The following is a 23,464-nucleotide window of genomic DNA, read 5'->3' on the forward strand; positions in this document are numbered from 1 at the left end:
TGCCTTTTGTTGATGTGAATATATCTTTTTGTGTTCAGGTCCTATTTAGTCAAATAAGGTGTCTGGCCCTTGAGGGCAGGAATGATTTTATACCATTTTATAGCACCAGAATTTAGCACAATACCCTGAAATAATAGAAACCTATTAATTGCTCTTTCATTTCTGCAGTTCTTTAGTCAAACCTCCAAGACACCATTTATTCCATTTCCAAGTCTTATTTTATACACCTGTCCCCAGTCCTAGCCTGTAACATCAAGGATCCCTTATCTCCAGCTCAGTGCTTGGTGCTTAGGAGCTACTCAATAATTATCAAGAAAAATTGAGTCAATGGTTCTTGTTGATGCTGATGACCACACTAGGCTTAACTTTTTTCTTTTTAAAATTTCGTTTTCTGGGACTTCCCTGGCGGCCCGGTAGTTAAGACTCCGCGCTTCCAATGCAGGGGGCGTGGGTTTGCTCCTTGGTTGAGGAACTAAGATCCCACATCCTGCGTGGCCAAAAAATAAAATATTAAAACTTCTTTAAAAAAAATTTCATTTTCCACCTCTGCATGCTATTTTTTTAACGTTCTACATTCACTCAAGTTATTAGACATTGAGCTTAAGCATTCAGTTTGGAAAAATTTCAGTAATGTAAATAAGTAAATAAATGATTCAACATCCTTATTTATCCCTTCTAATTTGTTGTAGCTTTCTCTGGACCTCTATCACACAGAAGATGATATTTACAAACTATCACTGGTGCTGGAGCCTAGAAATTCTAAATCGGTGAGTATTGTTTTCTCTCTCGGGTTCAGTGACAAACACCATTATTTTATATTTACAATAATTGACCATTACAGTAGTGCTTTGTGATCTAAAATTGAAGAATTAAAAAATCTATATTCTTCCCATTTTACCAATGGAACAGCTTAGCCCTGACAGATAATTATTTCTTCACATTAGAAGCTAAAAAAGAAGAACATCATTTCCAGTTACTCTGTTTTATTGTTGATCTTCCATGTTCCCTCTGAGAACCTGCCCCGTCCCCAAAAAAGAAGGAACAATAATTTGAATGACCATTCTAGGCTTTTTTTAAAAAAACTGATTCTACATAAAATTAGATTTAATAAATTTTAAATACCCTAATCATAATTCACGAATTTCTCTACTAATGATTCATCCAGCTCAGAATTTCAGTATCACATTGGATAGAGTCTCACTTAATTGATAGCTGAGTCTTAGTAAAGAAACATTATATAATGAGTTGAAGAAACTGAATTACTGAATGTACACTGCTCATTACTCTTATCAAGTGGACTGTAGCTCAGATATGCTTTGCACTAGTAAAAAAACAAATATCTGGGTGAATATGAAATTTACAATGAGGATGAGGTTTGCATGTTGAAAAAAAATTTGTCTGCTTCTTATATCCTGAGATCTGTTTTCTTATGAAGGTCTCATTCATTACCTCCGTACCAGTTGAGTTCTGTGGCACGTTGCCAGCAACCCTAGGGCCTAAGTCTGTCCATCTATTAATACCTACTACCATTCTGAACCATCGAACTGAAAGAGGCAGAATGACTGTGAATGCTGTTCACAGTAAAGGCCAGGTGGGAGACTATGAACTTGAGTCTGAGTCAGTTGACCTGGTAGCATCTGTTCTTAAAATAATGTCTGTGGTGGTCCATCACCATGTTCCCCTCCCTGCCAACCCCAAGAAGCCCATCTCCTGGGGACACTGCAGAAGGCAGCCATATGGGAAGATACAGCACAGGCAAAGGGAGGGGTTAGGACCAGACTCTTCAAAGTTCGCGTGATGAAGAGAGAGCTAGAAAGAAAAGTAATGTTACTGAAAAAAAGGAATTCGTAAGCTCCTCCCTCATTCCATAGCTTTGGTGTGATGAAGCTGTCCTGTACATGCACACACAGCATTGCCACCTCCTGACGCCTTCCTTTACCTATAACTAGGCACCTTAATTGCCACCTGTTGGTTGTTGGATGCCTGGCAGGTCATAATATATATGTTATCTCATTAACTCTGTTAAGGAAACAGAGTCCGGTGAGCATAGGTGTCTTACACAGACCACAGAGCCAGTCAGTAGGAGAATTTGGACTGGTCTCAGGAGTCTGCCTTCACCGCCTGTGCTTTTTCTACAGCGTGATGCTGCCCATTATTTTCCCACCACCCCTTGTTCAGAAACAGGGTAAGAATGACCATTTTAGCACACATGGCTGATTTGTGCCTTTTAGATTTACTTTGGTTTATTTTCAGGATCAAGTTTTACCAATTTTAGGAGACATTTCCATCCAACATAAAAAAGTCTTTTTATCTCTTGTAAAAGCAGAAGCTTTCAAAGCCCCTTTCGAGTGCTAAAATCCCATGATCTATGAAAACACATTTCCCAGTCCCTTTCTGTCTCTTCTCTAAGTGGAATGTCACCTTATTTTGTATTTAGTGTTCGACACATACTGGTAACTAAGAACAATTTCCCGTCAGGATTATATGCCTGAGAGCCTGTAGCTTTAATGTGCTTACAGTTAGCACTGGCCAACCTCACCTAGTTAGTCCCAGAGCTTCTCAACCTTATTCTGTTCATGGCACCCTTAGTGCCTCATAATTTTTTGTGTTTTAATTCATGTCTCAGTTTTTTCATGCTCCCTCTAGGTCAGAAGAAATACCTAACAGGTTCACTTATAGAATAGTTAGGTCCAAGCAACTAAATATGTATAAACATTGATATTCTAATGGCTTATTACCTGCCTGAAAAAATAATACACACAGATTGAAAACAATAACATTTTTATTTCATTCTTAAATAACCACAATTACTAATGGATATGTGTGCCTGTTGGGCATGGTACAATTTCTTAAATCTTGGAATCAGATTGGATACTGTCACCTTTATTGCTTGTTCCACATTGATTTTTTGCTTCTCAAGGACATGATATCATTGATAGAAATGTGGCATGAGCTGATGGGTGAATTGTGAACTATTTCAAGCTGGTAGTTCGTGTGCTATTGACAAATATTGAGTATTGCTGTATTTCCCTTAGAAGTTTGAAATATCTTTCGGTAACCCTCTGAGTTCGTCGCAGTGCTCCAGAGGAGGCGTGTGCCTTGCTGTATAGTTTGGGAACCAAGGGTTTAATCCTTTATTATATCAACAAGATGAAAGGCTTGTGTGTGTGCATGTGTGTGTGTGAGAGAGAGAGAGAAACTGTGTGTGAGAGTGACCATATTCAGATGGCAGATAATTTTTTGTCCTGTTTGTAGCTCACAGCAGCACCCACCTCACAACATTGGTAGAGGCTTAAATCTTTACAGTTACACCTCAACTCCTCTTGCAAAAATGGTTATCCCAAACTCGGTATCAAATTTAAAAACAACCTGCTAATACAGGTTTGTATGCATGCACCAGCAAAAATATTTCATCATATGAGATCCCTAGGGAGAGGATACGAAGTGCACAGCACTCTTGGCTCCCAATAGGATTGTGTTTCACACTTGTGTTGTGTAAACGAGTTATACATTATTGCTACCATCTTCTCCACATTATTAAGTGAAAATGTCTTGCACGAATGTGGAAGAACCTGTGGAGGAAACAAGTTCACCAAAGCGGGGCTCGAGAGAGCTAATGATTAGCCAAACCGTCAAGAACTGATTAAGCATATTGAGAGATGCTGGTAAGATGGCATAAACTTGGCTGTGCACTGCTGGCCACTTACTGCACACACCTAATTTATCACTAGCACTGACTATTGAAGAATTAGATAACTGGTGTTTTATGTGCTTTGTATTATACAAGCAAAAAATTGTATGGATTGTTACACAGATGTTTAAGGGTGTTTTAGTAGTATCTGGGGAACTTGGATAGGATTTTTGGGTGAGCTGGGAGAGCAATATTTTTTTCCACCTAAAATAATACAGTCTAGGCTGCTGTTAAACAAAATATGTATTTAGTTACAGATTAGATTCTACAGACAAAATATTGCATTAACAAAATTTTCACTGATGTTTTCAAAATATTTAAGTACTACATAAACAGAAGTTTTTACTGATATTAATATGCAAAACTTATATGGCTTTCTCAGTGTCCCTGGTCCAAATTGCTTGAGGCCCCAGATAAAGTTGAAAAATGTGTGTGTTTTCTGTCAGCAGCCTACCTCCCCTACGACGCCCACCAAGCCCGTGGTGCCCCTGGAGTGGGCCTCAGGCGTGATGCCAAAGCCAGATCCTACAGTCATCAACAAACACATAAGGAAATTAGTTGAGGTAAGTGGTTGAGGGACAGTTAAATGTGAGCAGTTAAAAGGAGGCCCCTTTCTCTTTCCAGAATATTCTCTGGTTGCCCAGGAATCAGATGGAGTCCATGAAAACAGCCCTCTAGCAAGTAAGAGCAATTCAGCAGACACTTAGCTCTACCTGGCACTGGCTTCTGGGGAAGAACCTCCCAGGAAGTCCCCCTTTCCCCTTCCTGTCTGTCAGTTCTCACTTGCCCAAATACTCTCAGCTACTTAGAACCCCTCACTTCCCCAGGCATTTGACACTTCTGTCATTGTTCCTGCAACCCAAGGGACTGTTTGAGGATTAGAATCTACTCATTAAAACCCACATGGGGGGCTTCCCTGGTGGTGCAGTGGTTAAGAATCTGCCTGTCAATTCAAGGGATACGGGTTTGAGCCCTGGTCCAGGAAGGTCCCACATGTCGCTGAGCAACTAAGCCCGTGCACCACAACTACTGAGCCTACACTCTAGAGCCCACAAGCCACAACTACTGAGCCTGCATGCCACAACTACTGAAGCCCACGTGCCATAACTACTGAGGCCCACGCACCTAGAGTCCATGCTCCACAATAAGAGAAGCCACCCAATGAGAAGCCCGTACACCGCAACAAAGAGTAGCCCCTGCTCACCGCAACTAGAAAAAGCCCTCAGGCAGCAACAAAGAACCAATGGAGCCAAGAATAAGTAAATAAATAAATAAGTTTATAAAAAAAAAACCCACATGGGTCACCATAAAATGCTGGATAAATTGGTTACCTGAGGGTAGGAAACAATACTGTAAGTTGAGTAGTTTCTCCAGCTGTATATATTTGGGGGTCTGTGACACCACAGCACAACAGCATTTAGGTCAGAAACATCACTTAATGAAGGGCAAGATTGTGTCAGAATTTTCCATATTAAAAACAACAAAAAAAGAGTAGATGCACCAATGTGGGAAAGATGGAAGTATCTCAGACACTAGAAATTGTGATTGTTGATTAAACATCTCCCTTCATGGACTAGTACATCCTCAGATGCAATAGGAACAAGTCTTTGGGATATTATGTGCTCTTTGCTGGGAAAGGACGTTTACAGAAAAAGAATGTTCTATATCTTGGATTATCCATGGAACTATGAAGTGCTGAAAGAAAAGTTGCATGGGGCATGGGAGTCAGGAAGGGGAGATTAGAAAGGGTGAGGGAAGGGGATGAGACAGCCATAAGGTCCAGTGGAGACCATGTGATGATGTGGTAGTGACAGACCCAACTTGGAGCCAGGGAAGGTGGGCAAAGGATCTGGGTGCATGGAGTTGCAGCTCAGGAAGGTCTAGAATCAGGAAATGAATGAAGTATTTTTTCTCCTACTCTCTCCTCTGCTTTTCTCTGAATGCTCACTCCATTCTCTGCAGACAGACTTTCCTTGCTCCACACGAGGAGCCTCTTTCTCCCCCACCCCTTTGTACCTTACCTCTTTTCTCCAATTCCAGTTTCATGGGGGAAGGTTGGCCCAGTTTGGTTAGATTGAGTACTATTGATTTAATTGAATAAATGGCTGGGTTTCATTTGAATTTCCATAATGAATTTTATTCCAAAAAAATCTTGTACTCTCAGTATAAATACGGGTATTAAACTATAAATCGTAAGCACTCCATAGTAGTTCATTTTTAAGCAATTTTGATTATGGATAAGCATTGATAGTGAGACTTGCAAAAAAATTCAGTTATTTATGGATAAACTTGCAATGGGTGCTAAACAATCATATTTTTAATTAAGTAATTTGTTCATTTATACTTTGCCAACTTCCCAAAATACTCCTGGAACAGTTGTGCCCTAAGGCAATACAGATAATATATAACAGAAACCACAGGGGAATTGCCAACAAACACATGAAAGAATGTTCAACATCACTAATCATTAGAGAAATGCAAATCAAAACTACAATGAGGTATCACCTCACACCAGTCAGAATGGCCATCATCAAAATATCTACAAACAATAAATGCTGGAGAGGGTGTGGAGAAAAGGGAACCCTCTTGCGCTGTTGGTGGGAGTGTAAATTGATACAGCCACTATGGAGAACAGTATGGAGGTTCCTTAAAAAACTACAAATAGAACTACCATACGACCCAGCAATCCCACTACTGGGCATATATCCTGAGAAAACCATAATTCAAAAAGAGTCATGTACCACAATGTTCATTGCAGCTCTATTTACAAAAGCCAGGACATGGAAGCAACCTAAGTGTCCATCAACAGATGAATGGATAAAGAAGATGTGGCACATATATACAATGGAATATTACTCAGCCATAAAAAGAAAGGAAATTGAGTTATTTGTAGGAAGGTGGATGGACCTAGAGTCTGTCATATGGAGTGAAGTCAGAAAGATAAAGACAAATACCATATGCTAACACATATATATGGAATCTAAAAAAAAAAAAAAATACGGTTCTGAAGAACCTAGGGGCAGGACAGGAATAAAGACGCAGACATAGAGGATGGACTTGAGGACACGGGGAGGGGGAAGGGTAATCTGGGACGAAGTGAGAAAGTGGCATGGACTTATATATTCTACCAAGTGTAAAATAGATAGCTAGTGGGAAGCAGCCGCATAGCACAGGGAGATCAGCTCGGTGCTTTGTGTCCACCTGGGAGGGTGGGAGGGAGATGCAAGAGGGAGGAGATTTGGGGATATATATGTATATATAGCTGATTCACTTTGTTATAAAGTAGAAACTAACACACCGTTGTAAAGCAATTATACTCCAATAAAGATGTTAAAAAAAAAAAAGAAATCACAGGGGAAAGAGAGATTGCTTCATTATAACTGGACTCTAAGTCAAATGTTTGCATGCATGTGTTTGCAGGGAGAACTTACAAACTTTTTGAAAATCCAATTTAGCAGAGGGCAATGGAAAAATCTTTTTTCTTTTTTTTTTGCTGTACACGGGCCTCTCACTGTTGTGGCCTCTCCCGTTGCGGAGCACAGGCTCTGGATGCGCAGGCTCAGCGGCCATGGCTCACGGGCCCAGCCGCTCTGTGGCATGTGGGATCCTCTCAGACCGGGGCACGAACCCGTGTCCCCTGCATCGGCAGGCGGACTCTCAACCACTGCGCCACCAGGGAAGCCCGGAAAAATCTTTCTTATTTTTCTCTGATTATAAAGAAAACCAGGGTAGTCCACTGGTTAGGACTCAGCACTTTCACTGACATGGCCCCAGGTTCAATCCCTGTTTGGGGAATTAAGATCCCGCAAGCCACGTGGTGCAGCAAAAAAATTAAAAAATTAAAAAGCTGAATATTAAAACATTTCAGAAATAGAAAGTTTTACTTTCAGGACTTGATGTCTCTTCTGTCTAGGGTTAATCACTGGTAAATTGTAGATCATCTTGTATGATTTTATTCTCCCCCCCCATACACACACACATATATACATGTATATCTTTGAGAAAGCTTGTTCAGTTATTTCCTTAGAACAATTCCTAGAAGTGGAATTGCTGTGTCAGAGTAAGCACTGATTGTCCTCCAGAAAGATTGTGGCTATTTGCTTTACCAACTTGATAAGAGTGCCTATTTTCTCATAACCCTAGGAAATTATCAATTGTTTTAATGTTTTCCAATTTGAGAGATAAAAAAAAAGTTTCATTAGTATTTCCATAATTACTAGCAGAATTGAATGTCTTTCCATGAATGTATTGTCCATTTGTATTTTTACTTTGGTGATCCTCTGTTTTCCTTTTGTGTCCTCTCGTAAGTGTTGCAAATGATTTTCTCTGTCATTTATATTTAAATTTGTTAATTGAGCTTTTTTGATTCAGATATTTTGCATTTTATTGTAATGAAATACTTTTGTTTATGACCTCTGACTTGGATGTCGTCCTAAGAAAGGTCTTTCCTACTCAAAGATAATAAAACATGAAAAATATTTTTATCTATTTACTTTTGGGTTTTTATAACTTAATTTTTACATTAAAATATTTAAGGCATCTGGAATTTAGTTTGGGGGCAATTTATTTTATAAGATTATCAGCCATTTAACTCAACAGCAATTATTAGATAACCCATAATTTCCCTGTGGATTTGAATAGATACTTTTGGATATTCTGAATTCTTACATACATATGGATCTGTTTCTGGACTGTACTCTCTGCAGTAAGTTGCAATACCATGTTGTTTTGACTAATGTATCTTTGATTTCTGATAGGGCACATTGCCCCTCATTACCCGTCGTTGTTTTAGTTGAAATATAACTGACCTTCTAGGTGTTCTAGGTGCACAACATAGTGATTCAATATTTCTACACATTACAAAATGATCACCACAATAAGTCTAGTTACCATCCATCACCATACAATGATATTAAAATATTACTGACTATATTACCCATGCTGTACTTTCCATCCCGTGACTCATTTATTTTATAACTGGAAGTTTGCACCTCTTAATTTCCCTCACCTATTCATTCATCCTCCCACTCCTCTCACCTCTGGCAACCACGTGTTTGTTCTCTGTATCTATGAATCTGTTTCTGTTTTTTTTTTGTTTGTTTGTTCATTTGTTTTTTAGACCCCACATACAAGAGAAATCCTATGATATTTGTCTTTCTCCGCCTGACTTATTTCACTTAGAGTAATTCCCTAAGGTCTATCTATGTTGTCAAAAAATGGCAAGATTTCATCCTTTTTTATGGCTGAGTCATATTCCATTTTATTTATATACCACATCTTTATCTATTCATCTATTGATGAACACTTAGGTTGCTTCCATATCTTGGCTATTGTAAATAATGCTGGAATGAACACAGGGATGTATATATCTTTCAAATTAGTGTTTTTGATTTCTTTGGAAAAAATACCCAGAAGTGGAATTACTGGATTGTATGATAGCTCTGTTTTTAATTTTTTGAGGAACTTCTGTTTTCCATAGTAGCAGCACCAATTTGTAATCCCAACAACAGTACATGAGGGTTCCCTTTTCTCCTCACCCTCACCAACACTTGTTATTTGTTGTCTTTTTGATCATAGCCATTCTGACAGGTGTGAGGTGGTATCTCTGTGTGGTCTTGATTTGCATTTCCCTGAGATGAGTGATAAGTGATGTTGAACATCTTTTCATGTGTCTGTTGGCCATCTGTAAGTCTTCTTTGGAAAAATGTTTATTCAGGTCCTCTACCTATTTTTTAATTGGGTTGTTTGTTTTTTGATATTGAGTTGTATGAGTTCTTTGTATATTTTGAATATTATCCCCTTATCAGAGATATCATTTGCAAGTATCTTCGGCTATTCAGTAGGTGGCCTTTTCATTTTGTTGATAGTTTCCTTCCCTGTGCAAAAGCTTTTTAGTTTGATATAGTCCCAGTTGTTTGATTTTGCTTTTGTTTCCCTTGCCTGAGATCATTACTCCTCATCTTAAACAAACAATTTTAGGTTATTCTCAACATGTTCACTTCTATAGGAACTTTAGAATCAGTTTGTTCATTTCAAACAAATTCCCACCGGGATTTTGACTGCAATTACGTTAAATGTATACTTTGATTTTTGAGATAATTTAACATTTTAAAGTTTCATTTTCTATTGTCATGGTACTGGCATTTGTGAATTCACCAAGCCTTACTCCTACTCAACCCTGAGGTCTCAGTTGAGACCTTGCTTTCTCCAGGAAACAATTTAAAATCCCCCTTCCCCCCTCCCCCAGCACTCTGTCTTTATCCTCAGCGTTGCACTTATCTCATTATACCATAAAGGCATCTCAATTTTGTTATCTCCCACTAGATTCCAAGCTCCTTGATAGAAAGAATAATATGCTAGTTATCATTGTTTTCCCAGTAACAATTCAGAGGCTGATTCGTAAATAGTCATTCAATAAATATTTGCCTTTCCTTTGCAGTCTGTGTTTAGAAATTATGACCATGACCAGGATGGGTACATCTCCCAAGAGGACTTTGAAAGTATAGCTGCCAATTTTCCCTTCTTGGATTCCTTTTGTGTGCTGGACAAAGATCAGTAAGTTTAATTTTGTTTTATTGTAATGCAACTGTCCCGAAGCAGAAAATTACTATGAAAGGAGAGCAGGGAAACCTTTAATTTATGTCTTGACAGAGTTGATCCTAGTGTATTGATGCAAGGTGTCTAAGGTGTCTTTTCACTGATTTTTTTCTTGGTGTCCACAAACATGACTGGCTGGATGGAATCACAGGTCAGACCACATCATCGGTGTTAAGTACAAGTGCTCACTTACAAATTAGCCCAGCTCTCCATTTCCGATTATTACTGTTGCAACTTAGCTAGTTCATCAACCCCAAAACCTCCATCAAAAAAGAATAGAGACTAAATATAGTTAGATCTAGCATGGTGGAGTCCTCAGCATCAGTGCACCCAGGGGCAATCTTAAAAGTCATCAAGTAAGTAAGATCTTTTTATACATTACTTACGATCTTCAGGAGAGCCGGTGATGGCTGCAGATAGCCAAGAAGTGTTTATGCTTTGTTTTTTCATTTGCTAGTTCAGAGGTTGTCTTGAGAAACAAAGGAAAAAATATATTTCTCTTTAGCTTCAAATGATTCATGGGAGATTAAATAACTTCAGAGGCTAAAACCTGGATCATTAAAAAAATATAATGATTAAAAAAAAAATTTGCCAAGAAACCCTGGCATTAATAATTTTATCACTTCATTTTTAGTTATGTGAGATCAGTTCCTAGTTTAAAAATCATCTGTAATGAAATGCTGGATTTTATATTGGTTAAATGTCCAAGTTATATCACATTAAAATTCTCTAATATTTTTGTTGGTGTGAGAATTAAACGAAAATTAAAGCCTTGGTACTTTATCATAAACGTCTTAAAACCTTAATCCATCTTCATTGTATAACAGAGAATACTTTTAAAATAAAATTAAGTTATTAGAAACATACACTTCCTTTATAAAATAAAACTTAAGTTTTATTTTATAAAACTTACTTCCCACTAACTACCCACTTCTTCCCTCAGTTTGTTTCTGTCAGTGACATGTTCATAGAACATGAACTTAAAATCACTTCCCAGTCTTCATTTTGTTTCTCTGCCGGTTCTTGTTTGGAACAGAGAGTGTCCCAGCAGATATATTTTTTTTCCTAAAAAAACTTTTTTCCCCTAAAAATGAAGGTTTAAAGTATTCATAGCTTACATGATTTCTTTTGTCAGACAGGCTTAGATATGTTGATTTTGAGAAAAGAATGGACCATCCAGGAGAAGAGTCTAACAAGTTGTCAAAGATATGGCGCCAAGATTCAGTAGAACGGTTAGGGCAAGAGATGTAGATTGTTAGGTCTTCAGCCCAGTCGTGTTAGCTGGAGTTCCAGGAGTGTGAGCACAGTCTGATGGGAAAGTTTAGAGGAACATGAGCATGGGGACCTGAGGAATGCAGCTTCAGGGACTCCTCTCCCCACGTGCAGCAACTGAAAGGAAGACGTGGATCCTGCAGAAGAGCTGGCAAAGGAGGCGCATAAGAGGCAGGAGGGAAACCAGGGCTACATGGAATCACAGGGGACTGTGGAGGAGGGAGTGTCAAAAAGGAGGAAACCTGTCCCATGTCACATGCTGCCAGGAGGTCAAGTTCAAGGAATGAGAAAAGACTGCTGAGGATGTCACTGTGACAGTTTCAGTAGAATGGTGGGTTAGAAACCTGATTATATGGAGGAAAGAGTAATTGAAAGAAATGGAAAAAATGTCTAACGAGTACTCTTCTTGAAAACTGTAGGAGTAAGAGAAGAAAAAGGGAAAAGACAAATGTTGGAAATGGAGGCAGGATTGAGGAAAGACATTTGTAAGAAGGGGAAGTCCTGAGTGTATTTGTAAACAGAGGAAAGAGTGGGTGACAAGATGCAGCAGGAGAAACATGGTCCTGGAGAGGCTGGAGAGTGGGGGAGGGGAGAATGACCCCAAGAGAGGACCGACGAGATATAAAGGAATTCTGAACTGGCATGGAAGGGTATGGAGAGAAGGCAATATGCAGCTCCCTTACGCCAATGGATTTGATCTTTTTTGGTAAACAAGAAGTCAGGGTGTGTGGTGGTAGATGCAACCAGAGTTTCTATGTGGAGAAGATCTGGGAGAATCACTCTAGTGAATGGTCTGTGAGCCAGTAAGACATGAATGAAAAGATTACCAATGGTAGTGGCCTGGATGACATCAGGCAGAATGAATATGAGAATGGTAGGTCCAGTTTTCACAGTTTTCTGCCTTTCTCCAGCAACCTGATTCTTGCAAACTCTATTGTGAGGCAAAGGCTAGAAAGGAGATGTCTTTCTGGAAGCTACTACTTGGTAATGAAGAAGACTTTCTGTGCTGCAGTGCACAAGCCACACACACACACACACACACACACACACACGCACACACACACATATCTTCTGCTTGCTAAGAAAGCCTTTGACACTGAAAGCTGTCCTTTGAGTTTCTCTCTTTTCAGATGTGACAGGAAAGTGAACATTCCCCACCCCCCACCCCCCGCTTTTGTCCAGAAAGGTTTGGGAGGTGAGAGATTTAAGTGTGGCAACTACTTAGCAACATGGCATTCAAAGATCCCTCTCTTCTTTGATTCTCTTCACAGGGATGGTTTAATTAGTAAGGATGAAATGATGGCTTACTTCCTGAGAGCTAAGTCCCAACTACACTGTAAAATGGGACCGGGATTTGTCCATAATTTTCAGGAGATGACCTATCTCAAGCCAACCTTCTGTGAACACTGTGCAGGATTTGTAAGTCTGTTTTCCATTGCTTTCTCTTCTATGTAGTGATTTGTGCAGTATTCTGAGAATGTGGGAAAATGATACATGAACAGAGTCCATTGTCTGCCCTAGATCCAAAGTAAAACATGATGGCTCCCTGAAAATAAACATTCAATTAAAAACAAAAGCAAGATCTGCAGATTTAGCTATGTTCTTTCTAGGAATGCAGGGCTGGAGAAGACAGGGAAGGTTGGTGAGGCGTATTAACTCAGGAGAGCAGTTTGTCTGTTAATACCTGCCAGGGAAAAGTTCTGCCCAATGAGCCAAGGCATCCATCACTGAGTGCAATTAAGTGGTATATTTATTATAGCCAGTTCCTCTCAGTTCTTGTTTCATATGGTGTCAGTCACTAGAAATCTATCATGATATGGCTCCATAATTCATAACTCAGAAAGGAAAAAAAATCTTTTCGAAGAGAAGATGGTTACAATAATAAATAACATTTACTCGGCATTTGACAGTAATAAAACATTTCCTGAGGCATTAGTGTAATTAATCCTCATAACTAGCCCATAAGGTGGGCCTTTTACTCTCCCCATTTGCATATGAATGTAGAGAGGTCCAGAGAGGATAACTCAAGTTTCCCAGGTTTTCACAGCCAGTAATGACTAGAGCCAGGATTCAAACTCTAGTGTTCTGGCTCTACCTACACCACCGCAACAAATGAAGGTTGTACACCTCACTTCCCCACATCTGATGATCCTTTAGCAACTAAGGTCATGTTTGGCCCTGGTGTTAAACAAAGACCCTCGAGCTCTGAACATCTTCTAGTTGATATCCAAGTAATGTAAGATGGAAAATGTAGTACTCTACACAAGGGTAGCCCAGCTGCCAGGTGAGTGGCATTTGTCCAGATGCCAGCTCAGTTTTGTTAGCTTCATTCAGCAGTCATGTCCCCCTGTGGACCCGTACGGAATTCGTAGCTGATATCATATACGCTCCCATTAAATTACATTTTTCGCTTTCAGTCTTGAATAACTGGCTTTGGGGAGCCAAAGGGCAGGCGTTTGAATTCAAGCACACACCCCGCTGAGAACAGGTAAATTAGAGGCAGTGGTTACCTCAAAGATGGCCCCCCGTGATCATAGAAGCTGCTGTGATCAAGGGGCAAGGCAGCCTAACCAGCTCTCTTAGCCCACCCCAGGGAAGGAGAGGTTCTCCTACCAGCTACACCACTGGGATTGCATCACCTGACCATTTTATCATCAAACAAATACTTTTCCTTCTTCATGTATCTCTCTTCTGATGGGAATGTTTGCCTGTATCTAGACCTGAAAAATGCTCAAGTGGTACGGAGCCATGTGTAACTCTCTCCTGCAGAGTGAGGCCCAGGGAATCTGTTTGGCCCTGGCCTGGCACAGCCAAAAGTCAGGCTGAGACATCTGACCCATGGTATGGTGTGAGAGTTGGTAGGTCCTTATCAAATCTCAAGGTCTTGTCTCTGTTCTCCAGTCCTTCTGGATGTCTCTCCCTTCCATGTAGGCTCTGGTTCTATAGAAGCAGCAGGGTAGGCTTTCTTGGGAACTTCCACACACTTCCCTCCCCAACTCATCAGAGCGCATTTGCTGGCGCTAGGTTTTTGATGCAGCTGTGATCAGGTCGAAAGCTCTGGACTTGGAGTCCAGAACTCTGACTTTGAATCTCAATTCTGCCCCTTATTAATCTATGTCCTTGACCAAATTATTGATCATCTTTGAGTCGCTGTTTTCCTATCTGTAAGAGGGGGTTAAGACTTACCTGCCATGTTGTTGTGGTATTAAATGATATCAGACATGTTGCATACCACAGAGCTCAGAGTGAATCTTTCTCTTTTTTTAGTGTTCCTTTATGCTTTTGGAGTTTTATCGAAATTAACTCATTCAGAGTTTTAATATCCCTTTTTATTTTTCAAAATATACTTAATTTCCTTGCTATAATTTGAATTGATCTTTACTCACACACCTTTTTAAAAAAGCTCTTTGGTTTTCAAAGGGATTTATAAATACCATGCTCTAGCTGGGTCATTGAAAGGAACTGTGGGGGAATAGAAGGAACTATTTTTTAGTGCTTGGACCACCTGCTTTTGAAATAAATTCCATTTTAAGGGTAAGGAAGACAAATAGACACTGCTTGAAATACATTGATTTTAGAATTAGAATTCCAGAGCTGAAAGAATTTTGCTAATTCCCTTATTTTGAGCTCTGGAGAAGTTAAGTGACTTCCCTAAGGTCACATGGATCACTAGCAGCAGAACCGTGACTCATGTTTAGTTCTCCTTACTCCCAGTCGAGTGCTCCTCCCACCACAGTCACTCCAAGTCTTACAGTAGCCTCAGGTCTCTAAATCAGAGACTGTGGGAAGTACCCTCTCCTGTCCGTGGCTGGCACGCTGACCCAGAGCCTCTTCGTGCCTCGTGTTGTCTCCCGCTTCTTTTTTTTTTTTTTTTTTGCGGTACGCGGGCCTCTCACTGTTGTGGCCTCTCCCGCTGTGGAGCACAGGCTCCGGACGCGCAGGCTCAGCGGCCATGGCTCACGGGCCCAGCCGGTCCGCGGCATGTGGGATCTTCCCGGACCGGGGCACGAACCCGTGTCCCCTGCATCGGCAGGCGGACTCTCAACCACTGCGCCAGCAGGGAAGACCCCCTGCTTCTTAAGTAAGCATTAGCAAGCAACGCCCTGACTTGCCCGCCTCATGGGACTCATGCTTGACTTTATCTTCTTCAGCAGTTTCTGCAGCTGTGCTAATAACGCGCCATAGCCAGAGATTGGGATGCTTCTTAAACCTTATCCTTTCTTGTCCTAGATCAGCGGCTTTTGTTCTGATCACACACAAAACTCCCAGGAGCAATGGCTTCCTCTCTTTCCCTGAAGTGACATACTTTTCACATTCTTCTTTTCCTACTTACTAGCTATGAGATCTTGCCAAATGACTTCACCTCTCTGTAGCTTAGTCTCCTCATCTGTAAAAATGAGAAAATTATTATTACCTATCTCATAAGGATATTGTGAGCATTAAATGAATTGCTACATGGGACTTCCCTGGTGGTGCAGTGGTTAAGAATCCGCCTGCCAATTGCAGGGGACATGGGTTCGATCCCTGGTCCGGGAAGATTCCACATGCCACGGAGCAACTAAGCCCATGCGCCACAACTACTGACCCTGCGCTCTGGGGCACGCGAGCCACAACTACTGAGCCCACGTGCCACAATTACTGAAGCCTGCACTCTAGAGCCCATGCTCTGCAACAAGGGAAGCCACCACAATGAGAAGCCCGTGCACCGCAACGAAGAGTAGTCCCCGCTCGCCACAACTAGAGAAAGACTGCGCGCAGCAATGAGGACCAAACACAGCCAAAAATATATAAATAAATTAATAAATAAATTAATTTAAAAAATGACTTGCTACACATAGCTTAAAACTGTGCCTTTCACATAGCAAGAGTTCATTAAATGTTAGCTATCATTGTTATTTTTGTTATTACTATTACCAAGGGCTCTGTGAGGAAATGATTTTTCATCGCTACAAAGTTTCCCAGATGTGGGACCTTGCAAATTATTTAACTTCCTGCATCATCACACTCACCTTTTATAAAAGGGAAGCAAACTGGATTATCGTTAAGATCCTTATAGCTCTGACAGATGTGATTGGCCTACCCACCCACTTTCCTTTTCTGTACTGACACCTCCCCATCCCTTTTCCAGTCATCCTAGGCACCTGAGGCCTCGCTTCCAGTTAGTTGTCTTAATACTCCTTCCTGTCTCCAAGGCAAAGTGTTGCCCTGTCCCAAGAGACATTTGCATCTTAATAATGTTTTCTGAAGGACCAAATAACTTTTAAGGCTCAAAGGAATCACTCTCCACTGATGGAATTTCCTTGTCAGAAAGAGAGTAAGGTGCAACTTTCCCAAAGCCTTGAATCCCTTCACATCAGTAGCTACTCTCCTAGGGCCATGATGCCCACACTCAGGGCATTGTTCTGCTATAACACATTGTGAACAACACTCCCATCAATGCCAGTAGCCTACCAGCCCTCTTTCTTTCAAAATTATTTTATTAGGTAGATATCAGCCACTTTGCCTAACCACTCAAAGTGTAGAAATGGAGCTTCTCCAACTTGAGCTAAGCCCGTTTAATTCATCAGCACTGTATGTTCCTGATGCCCCTGGTTCCCATATGCAAGTGCTGCAGGAGGCCTGGGAAAGAATGTGGGAAGTCCCCTTCTTCACAGAGATTACAGTGTGGCAGAGGTTTGTGAAGACACCACCACCAGGATGATGCCCCTGAACCGCCTGGGCAAACACTCCCTTGTTAAACTGTAGGCCCTCACATCTCTCCTGAGACTCTCGTCACTTCCTACATCCTACTCCTTACTTGGTTGGCAGAATCTGAGCCTTTTCTGCATCTCCCACAGCCCCAGCACAGGCCAAACACGCAGCAAATGCAGAGAATAAATACACAAACAAATGCAAAATCTTTTCCTCTTCTGTATTCTTTCAAGGTAGAAATGCTTCTCAGAAGAGAATCAAGCAAAATCCAAATGCTTTAGTGGGATGCATTGCTTGGGTCGCTTAATTTACCGTAGGGGGCGCCAAGAGCAGCTAGTGTGATTTTAAAAAAAAGCAGAGGGAGCCAGGGGCTATCAAAGGCAGAGTGACAGAGTCTCCCTGTGAGTTTTGCTGAGAGCGCATTATGCCAAAGTCCAATAAATGCACCAACGTCAGTTTCCCATCCCAGCTCCCGTTTGGCTCCCAGAAAGAAAAGGGAAGCAAAACTCCTGTTATTGCCCCAGCTGCGGTGGGCTGGGAGAGGGTCCTTCTATCTGACAGGAAGGGTGTCAGGAGCAGCTACATCCTGTTTGTGCTCTACCAGGCATCACGCTTCCCAGGGCTTCCTTCTCTGTGGCCTTGTTTTCTTTCCAGATTTCTCTCCAGATTCCCTGACATTACTTTGTCTTTTGTTACAGCTCTGGGGCATAATCAAGCAAGGATACAAATGCAAAGGTAAATGTTACTTTGTTAAAATTTTTATTTTATTTTATTTTTTAAATTAATTTGTATTGGAGTATAGTTGCTTTACAATGTTGTGTTAGTGTCTGCTGTACAGAAATGTGAATCAGTTATACATATACATATATCCCCTCTTTTTTAGATTCCCTTACCATTTAGGTCACCACAGAGCATTGAGTAGAGTTCCCTGTGCTATACAGTAGGTTCTCATTAGTTATCTATTTTATACATAGTAGTGTATATATGTCGATCCCAATCTCCCATTGTTAAAAATTTTAAATGTGACTTTTGGGGCAGGAATCATATTTGTCTGAGGGAAACTTTAAAGCTCTTGGCATCACAGAGAAATTGGAGCTTTGGGGCTACTGGCAACTGAAGAGTTAACGGTCCAGTAAAGGACTCCCTGAAGTTTTGGAGATCCCAGTCTGGAATTTTACCGCTTGTTACAAAGAGCAAGGAAACCACACTTATTATCCCACATACATCTAACCCCTATCTCTAAGATGTCTTGCCCATCATCAGCACACATTTAAGGTGGGAATTCTGAGGAGGGCAAGCCTAATGGAAATACTGTATATAAGAACTTTGTCCTTCAAGGGAAAAAAAAACCCATGCTCATTTCTGTAATACATATGCATTTCTTTCTACTCTCACATAGCTATTCCTTTCTCTACTAAATCACAGATGATGATGAGAAAAGAGGAGATACATTTGCCCCTTTCAATGAATTTGTTCATATACTTCCCCCATTTAATTGAAATTTATAGCAATTGAATAAATATATATTTGATAAATGCAACAGGAATGTTTGGCTACTTGTAGATATATGATTATTACACATTATTGGTGTTCAGAAAACTGCTGGATATTTTATGCGGACTGTTTATACTGGTTCTTCTAAGAATCTGATAATGCTCTTGAAAAATATAATAAAGCCACAAAATGAAATATCTTAATCACAGAATGCCTTCAGATTAATAATGTTCCCTTGTGATGCCTTTTTTCTCTAGCTGTCTTTCAGTGTTTGGCCCTCATTTTACATGGACAGGGAACTTCCTTGAACCTCTATGGGAGCCACCTTTTAGTGCTCAAAAAACAAACAAAAAAACCCTTCCCTTTTGTTCTCTGAATCAGTTGACTTAGTCTGACTTGAATTTTTACTTTCAAGCAGCAGAGATACTGGTTTCTGCCCCTTAACCCCTAGACACACACAGACACATACAAACACACACACACAATTTTGTGAAGATGAAAATCAATTAAACCCTAGGATCTCTGTTCAGATGGTATTTCTCTTAAAGACATATAGAGTGAAAAGTCTAATTAAAATAGACCAGACATGTCATTGCAATTTGATCTTTCCCTGATGTTATTAAAAAATCATTTGAAACAAGACCATTTAGGGGAAAACGGGTATTGGAAATAATGAGAAAATTCCTCTTTGATGGTGAGAGAAATATACCCTATAAAATGATCATATCTGTTCAGTGATTTCAGAGAAATGTAGGACCCTCATCGTATTAAGTAATTGTGTTGCTATCTTCCAAAGTGGCCAAAATTTTGTACCCCAAGTAGCAATTAATATCTACTTTCTTAACTAAAGCATCTAATGGGAAGGCCACAGAATCTGCTGCATGCCATTTCCAAGCCATAGTCAAATCTGAGACATGTTTATTGAGCATATGCTCACCTTGTCTTCTGCTTCTATGCCAAGAAAGGAAGCAAAAGATATAATCGCTTGCTCTGGAAAAGGTTTTGGGAAATGAAGAAGAATAGAAAATGCACACAAATACTGAATGGAGGGACACCTTGCTATAAATATTTAGAGGCAACTGTAGGTCCTGGGAGAGACTAGATGCTGAGGCTTCTCACCCTCATTCTGGCTCAGAGAACCTCTTTGTGGAGAATCCATCTTGGTCTGGAGAAGAACCCCAGTTCCATGTAATTTGCATTTAGTTTTGGGCAAAGGCAACTCCCCATTCAGGCTGCCCCTGCTTGTTGTTCCCCAGCACTTCCGTGGACTGTGTAGAAGAAGCAGCTGAACAAATACAAGAGAGAACTTTAGGAACCCCAGGAAGGGAAGAGAGTCCCACTGGCCCTTTTACTAGACCTAGACTCACCCTGTGGACCTGAGATTAAACACAGAAACAAGGGGAGGGGAGGGGAGGCGTGAGAGCCCAAACGCCAACCTGGAAGCCTGATCAGCACTTGACATGTGGTTCACACTAATCACCTGTGATACTTTTGGTTGTTTCAGACTGTGGAGCCAACTGTCATAAACAGTGCAAAGACCTCCTGGTTCTGGCCTGCCGGAGATTTGCCCGGGCGCCCTCCTTAGGCAGCGGTCATGGGTCACTGCCTGGAAGTCCTTCGTTGCCTCCAGGTAATGTCCTCAACTTTCTTTCCTACTGCGATTTCTCTCTGCTCACCTTCCATGCCTGCACTTTGGTTGGGTTCTGGATCTAAAGCTAGTCAGAGCCATTATAAACATAAGGTCTTCAGGGTAAGCAGCAGTGGCTAAAGACCCTTGAACCCTACATGCTCCTTTTGGCTTTTGGGTCTCAATAACATGCAGTTCACCTGAGGTCAATTTCATTTCACCTCTGGTCTGTTCCTCTAGGACCTTACCCGTAGGACTCCTGTTGTTTGTACCCACTTTGACGGTTTGCTGTGAAGCAGTCAGATGTATGATTAATCACAATAATCACAGTAATCTTTCCCCTTCCAGTGCAGGATGAGGTTTTCGAGTTCCCTGGCGTCGCAGCTGGACACCGAGACCTGGACAGCAGAGCCATCACACTGGTCACAGGCTCCTCTCGCAAGATCTCCGTGCGGCTGCAGCGGGCCACCACCAGCCAGGCCACCCAGACCGAGCCTGTGTGGTCAGAGGCTGGCTGGGGGGACTCAGGGTCCCACACCTTCCCCAAAATGAAGTCCAAATTCCATGACAAAGCAGCAAAGGACAAAGGCTTTGCCAAGTGGGAAAATGAGAAGCCCAGGGTGCAGGCTGGTGTGGATGTTGTTGACCGAGGCACTGCGTTCGAACCAGACCAGGATGAAGCTGACATGGTTGAGACCAGACAGGACGGTGAGGTCAGTGCTGGTCAAACCACAAATAAAATCAGAAGAGGGAGGCTGAAAGCAGCTGAGATGAGTGTTATAGTGAGTCCACAAGGCAGCCTGGTAGTTTTGAAAGCAGAATGGTTGGGAATCAAGACATATCACTTTTAGTCTTGTCTTTGGCTAGGTATGTGACTCTGGACAAATGGTCTCTTCTCCTTGGACATCAGTTTTATGATGTATAAAACTGAACCGAATGGGTTCTAAAACTCAGTGAAGGTTTCTGTGTCTGTATACTGACATGATGTCCAGGGACCCTTGACTGTTGCTTGTATCCAATATAACAGTACGCTATACCCATCAGCTTAGTTTTCCAAGCTAGAATCAGGGTCCAAACTCAGAGGAGGCAGTGAAAGCAAAAGACATGTAGATAGAGAAGGAGAGCTGGAAACTCTTGCCCCTACTTAAAAAATTAAAAAAAAAAGGCTTTTGTCAGCATCATGGAGGAGAGGGTGGTGAATATCAGAGACATGGGGACCTCAGGGTTCTATGTGTCAGGCTTTGCTCCACACAAAAAGTATGTTCAAATCATCCAAAGCAAATTGGGAAACATATGGAATTTGTTAGAACAAGCTGAAAATATAAATTGATTCAAGATGGACTTAGATAAATTTATTAGTCAACAGTCCATAGTGTATTAAGAAAAAGGATTTGGGGAAATTGGTGTCACATTCCTAACCTAAAAGTAATGTCATGGAGGGAAGCCATTGCCTCCCTACTGAATCATTTTCATAAACAGAATATTAGGTTAGGTAGAGACCCTACTGGATCAAGCCAGTGCTCTTTTTTCTCATGACTGGTCCTCCACATTCCACCTGTCCTCAGGAGATCTAAGCGCACAATCTCCATAGTTTCCTATGATGAGAAAATCGCCAATGACCTTTAACCAAAATTCCTCTAGTTCCTTCCTCATCGAAGACAATTAGTAAGGATGCCGCACATGGTCTTCAGTAGTATGAAGTTTATTGTAAGTTCCTTCTGAGCCATTGTTTCCTTTCTTTTAACACCAACTTTTTGTGTGTGTGTGGTACACGGGCCTCTCACTGTTGTGGCCTCTCCCATTGCGGAGCACAGGCTCCGGACGCGCAGGCTCAGCGGCCATGGCTCATGGGCCCAGCCACTCCGCGGCATGTGGGATCTTCCCGGATGGGGTCACGAACCCGTGTCCCCTGCATCGGCAGGCAGACTCTCAACCACTGCGCCACCAGGGAAGCCCTAACACCAACTTTTAAAACAGTTTTATTGAGATATAATTTATGTACTATAAAATTTACCCATTTAAAGTGTATAATTCAACGGTTTTTAGTATATTCACTGAGTTGCACAACCACCACTACAATCTAATTTCAGAACATTTACATCATGTGCTGCGTGGACTGCATGATCTTTTATTTCCCTCTATAAATCTTGAGTATACAAGGCACTGATCATTTGAGATGTTCCCTTGAAATTATCTGATAAACTGCTTTCTAGGAGTAGTCTTATTTTTTTAAATGAGATGCAGCCATACAACAGGTTCTGATTCGTATTGCAGGAAGGCTGACTTCAGGCTGAGGACACTGAAGGCAACTGTGTTGGCATTTGGAAGGAGCAAGATGAGACGCTCTGAAGAACACTCCAAAACTCAGGAAGTTATCTGAAAAGATATCTGGACATTTACTGCCTTGTGACACTGTGGGATCTCCCTGATTGAACTATGGGACAGAGGACTTACCCTATGAACTATTTATTTCCTCCTTCCCTGCTCCTAGTGAGGTGCCACAAAGACTGTGTTATATAGTTGGTAGTTTTCTCTCCTATCTTTCTCTAGAGCCATTTATATACGGGTGAAATGAAAGCTTTTGTGCATGTACTTGATATTCATTCTCTAAACTCAGACTTTGCTTTTTCTGTGAGAATGTTATTTCAGTATTTTTATAAACTTTTGAGGGGGGTGTTTAACGAGGAGTCGATTTAGGGGTCTTTTTGTGGGCTTTTTGGACGGGACCAGGACTTACTTTTTTGAGGGACAAGGAAGCTCTTCCAGACTTGGAAGGCAGTGGTTCTTCTAATGATGATCTGCTGCAAGGAGAAGCTGTTTACATTGTTCTTACCATACAGTTGCTATTATAATGTGTAACAAGTCACACTTCTATAATCATATAAGTCTTGCCAATTCTGTATCACTAGGTAGCTATGACACAGTCATGAAAACTATCCTAATATTTATCATTGCCATGGGGGGAAATTAACTAAATACATGTCCCATCTCACTAGGTTTAGCCATCTTTCATAAGACTGCTATTAAGAAGTATGAATAACAATTAAAAAAATCAATTCAAGTTTTTGGGAATAAAATTCAGGAGAAAAACA

General features: G+C 41.0%; 1 protein-coding gene across 2 annotated transcripts in view; it reads left to right on the top strand.

The window, feature by feature from the left end:
• RASGRP3 (RAS guanyl releasing protein 3) overlaps window positions 1-22,996 on the top strand; it is a 101,910-nt gene extending 78,914 nt beyond the window's left edge. For both annotated transcript variants that reach the window (XM_082852066.1, XM_082852065.1), the window contains 8 exons: window positions 690-767; window positions 4,141-4,254; window positions 10,131-10,246; window positions 12,832-12,979; window positions 17,950-17,986; window positions 20,250-20,375; window positions 20,721-21,085; window positions 22,647-22,996. In XM_082852066.1, the coding sequence (XP_082708192.1) occupies window positions 690-767; window positions 4,141-4,254; window positions 10,131-10,246; window positions 12,832-12,979; window positions 17,950-17,986; window positions 20,250-20,375; window positions 20,721-21,085; window positions 22,647-22,655 (993 nt within the window). In that variant the 3' untranslated portion in view covers window positions 22,656-22,996. The remainder of the gene's footprint in view (window positions 1-689; window positions 768-4,140; window positions 4,255-10,130; window positions 10,247-12,831; window positions 12,980-17,949; window positions 17,987-20,249; window positions 20,376-20,720; window positions 21,086-22,646) is intronic.
• The last annotated feature ends 468 nt before the right edge of the window (window positions 22,997-23,464 follow it).

Source organism: Leucopleurus acutus (genome assembly GCF_964270905.1).
Source record: "Leucopleurus acutus genome assembly, chromosome: 12".
NCBI classification, from domain to species: Eukaryota; Metazoa; Chordata; class Mammalia; order Artiodactyla; family Delphinidae; genus Leucopleurus; species Leucopleurus acutus.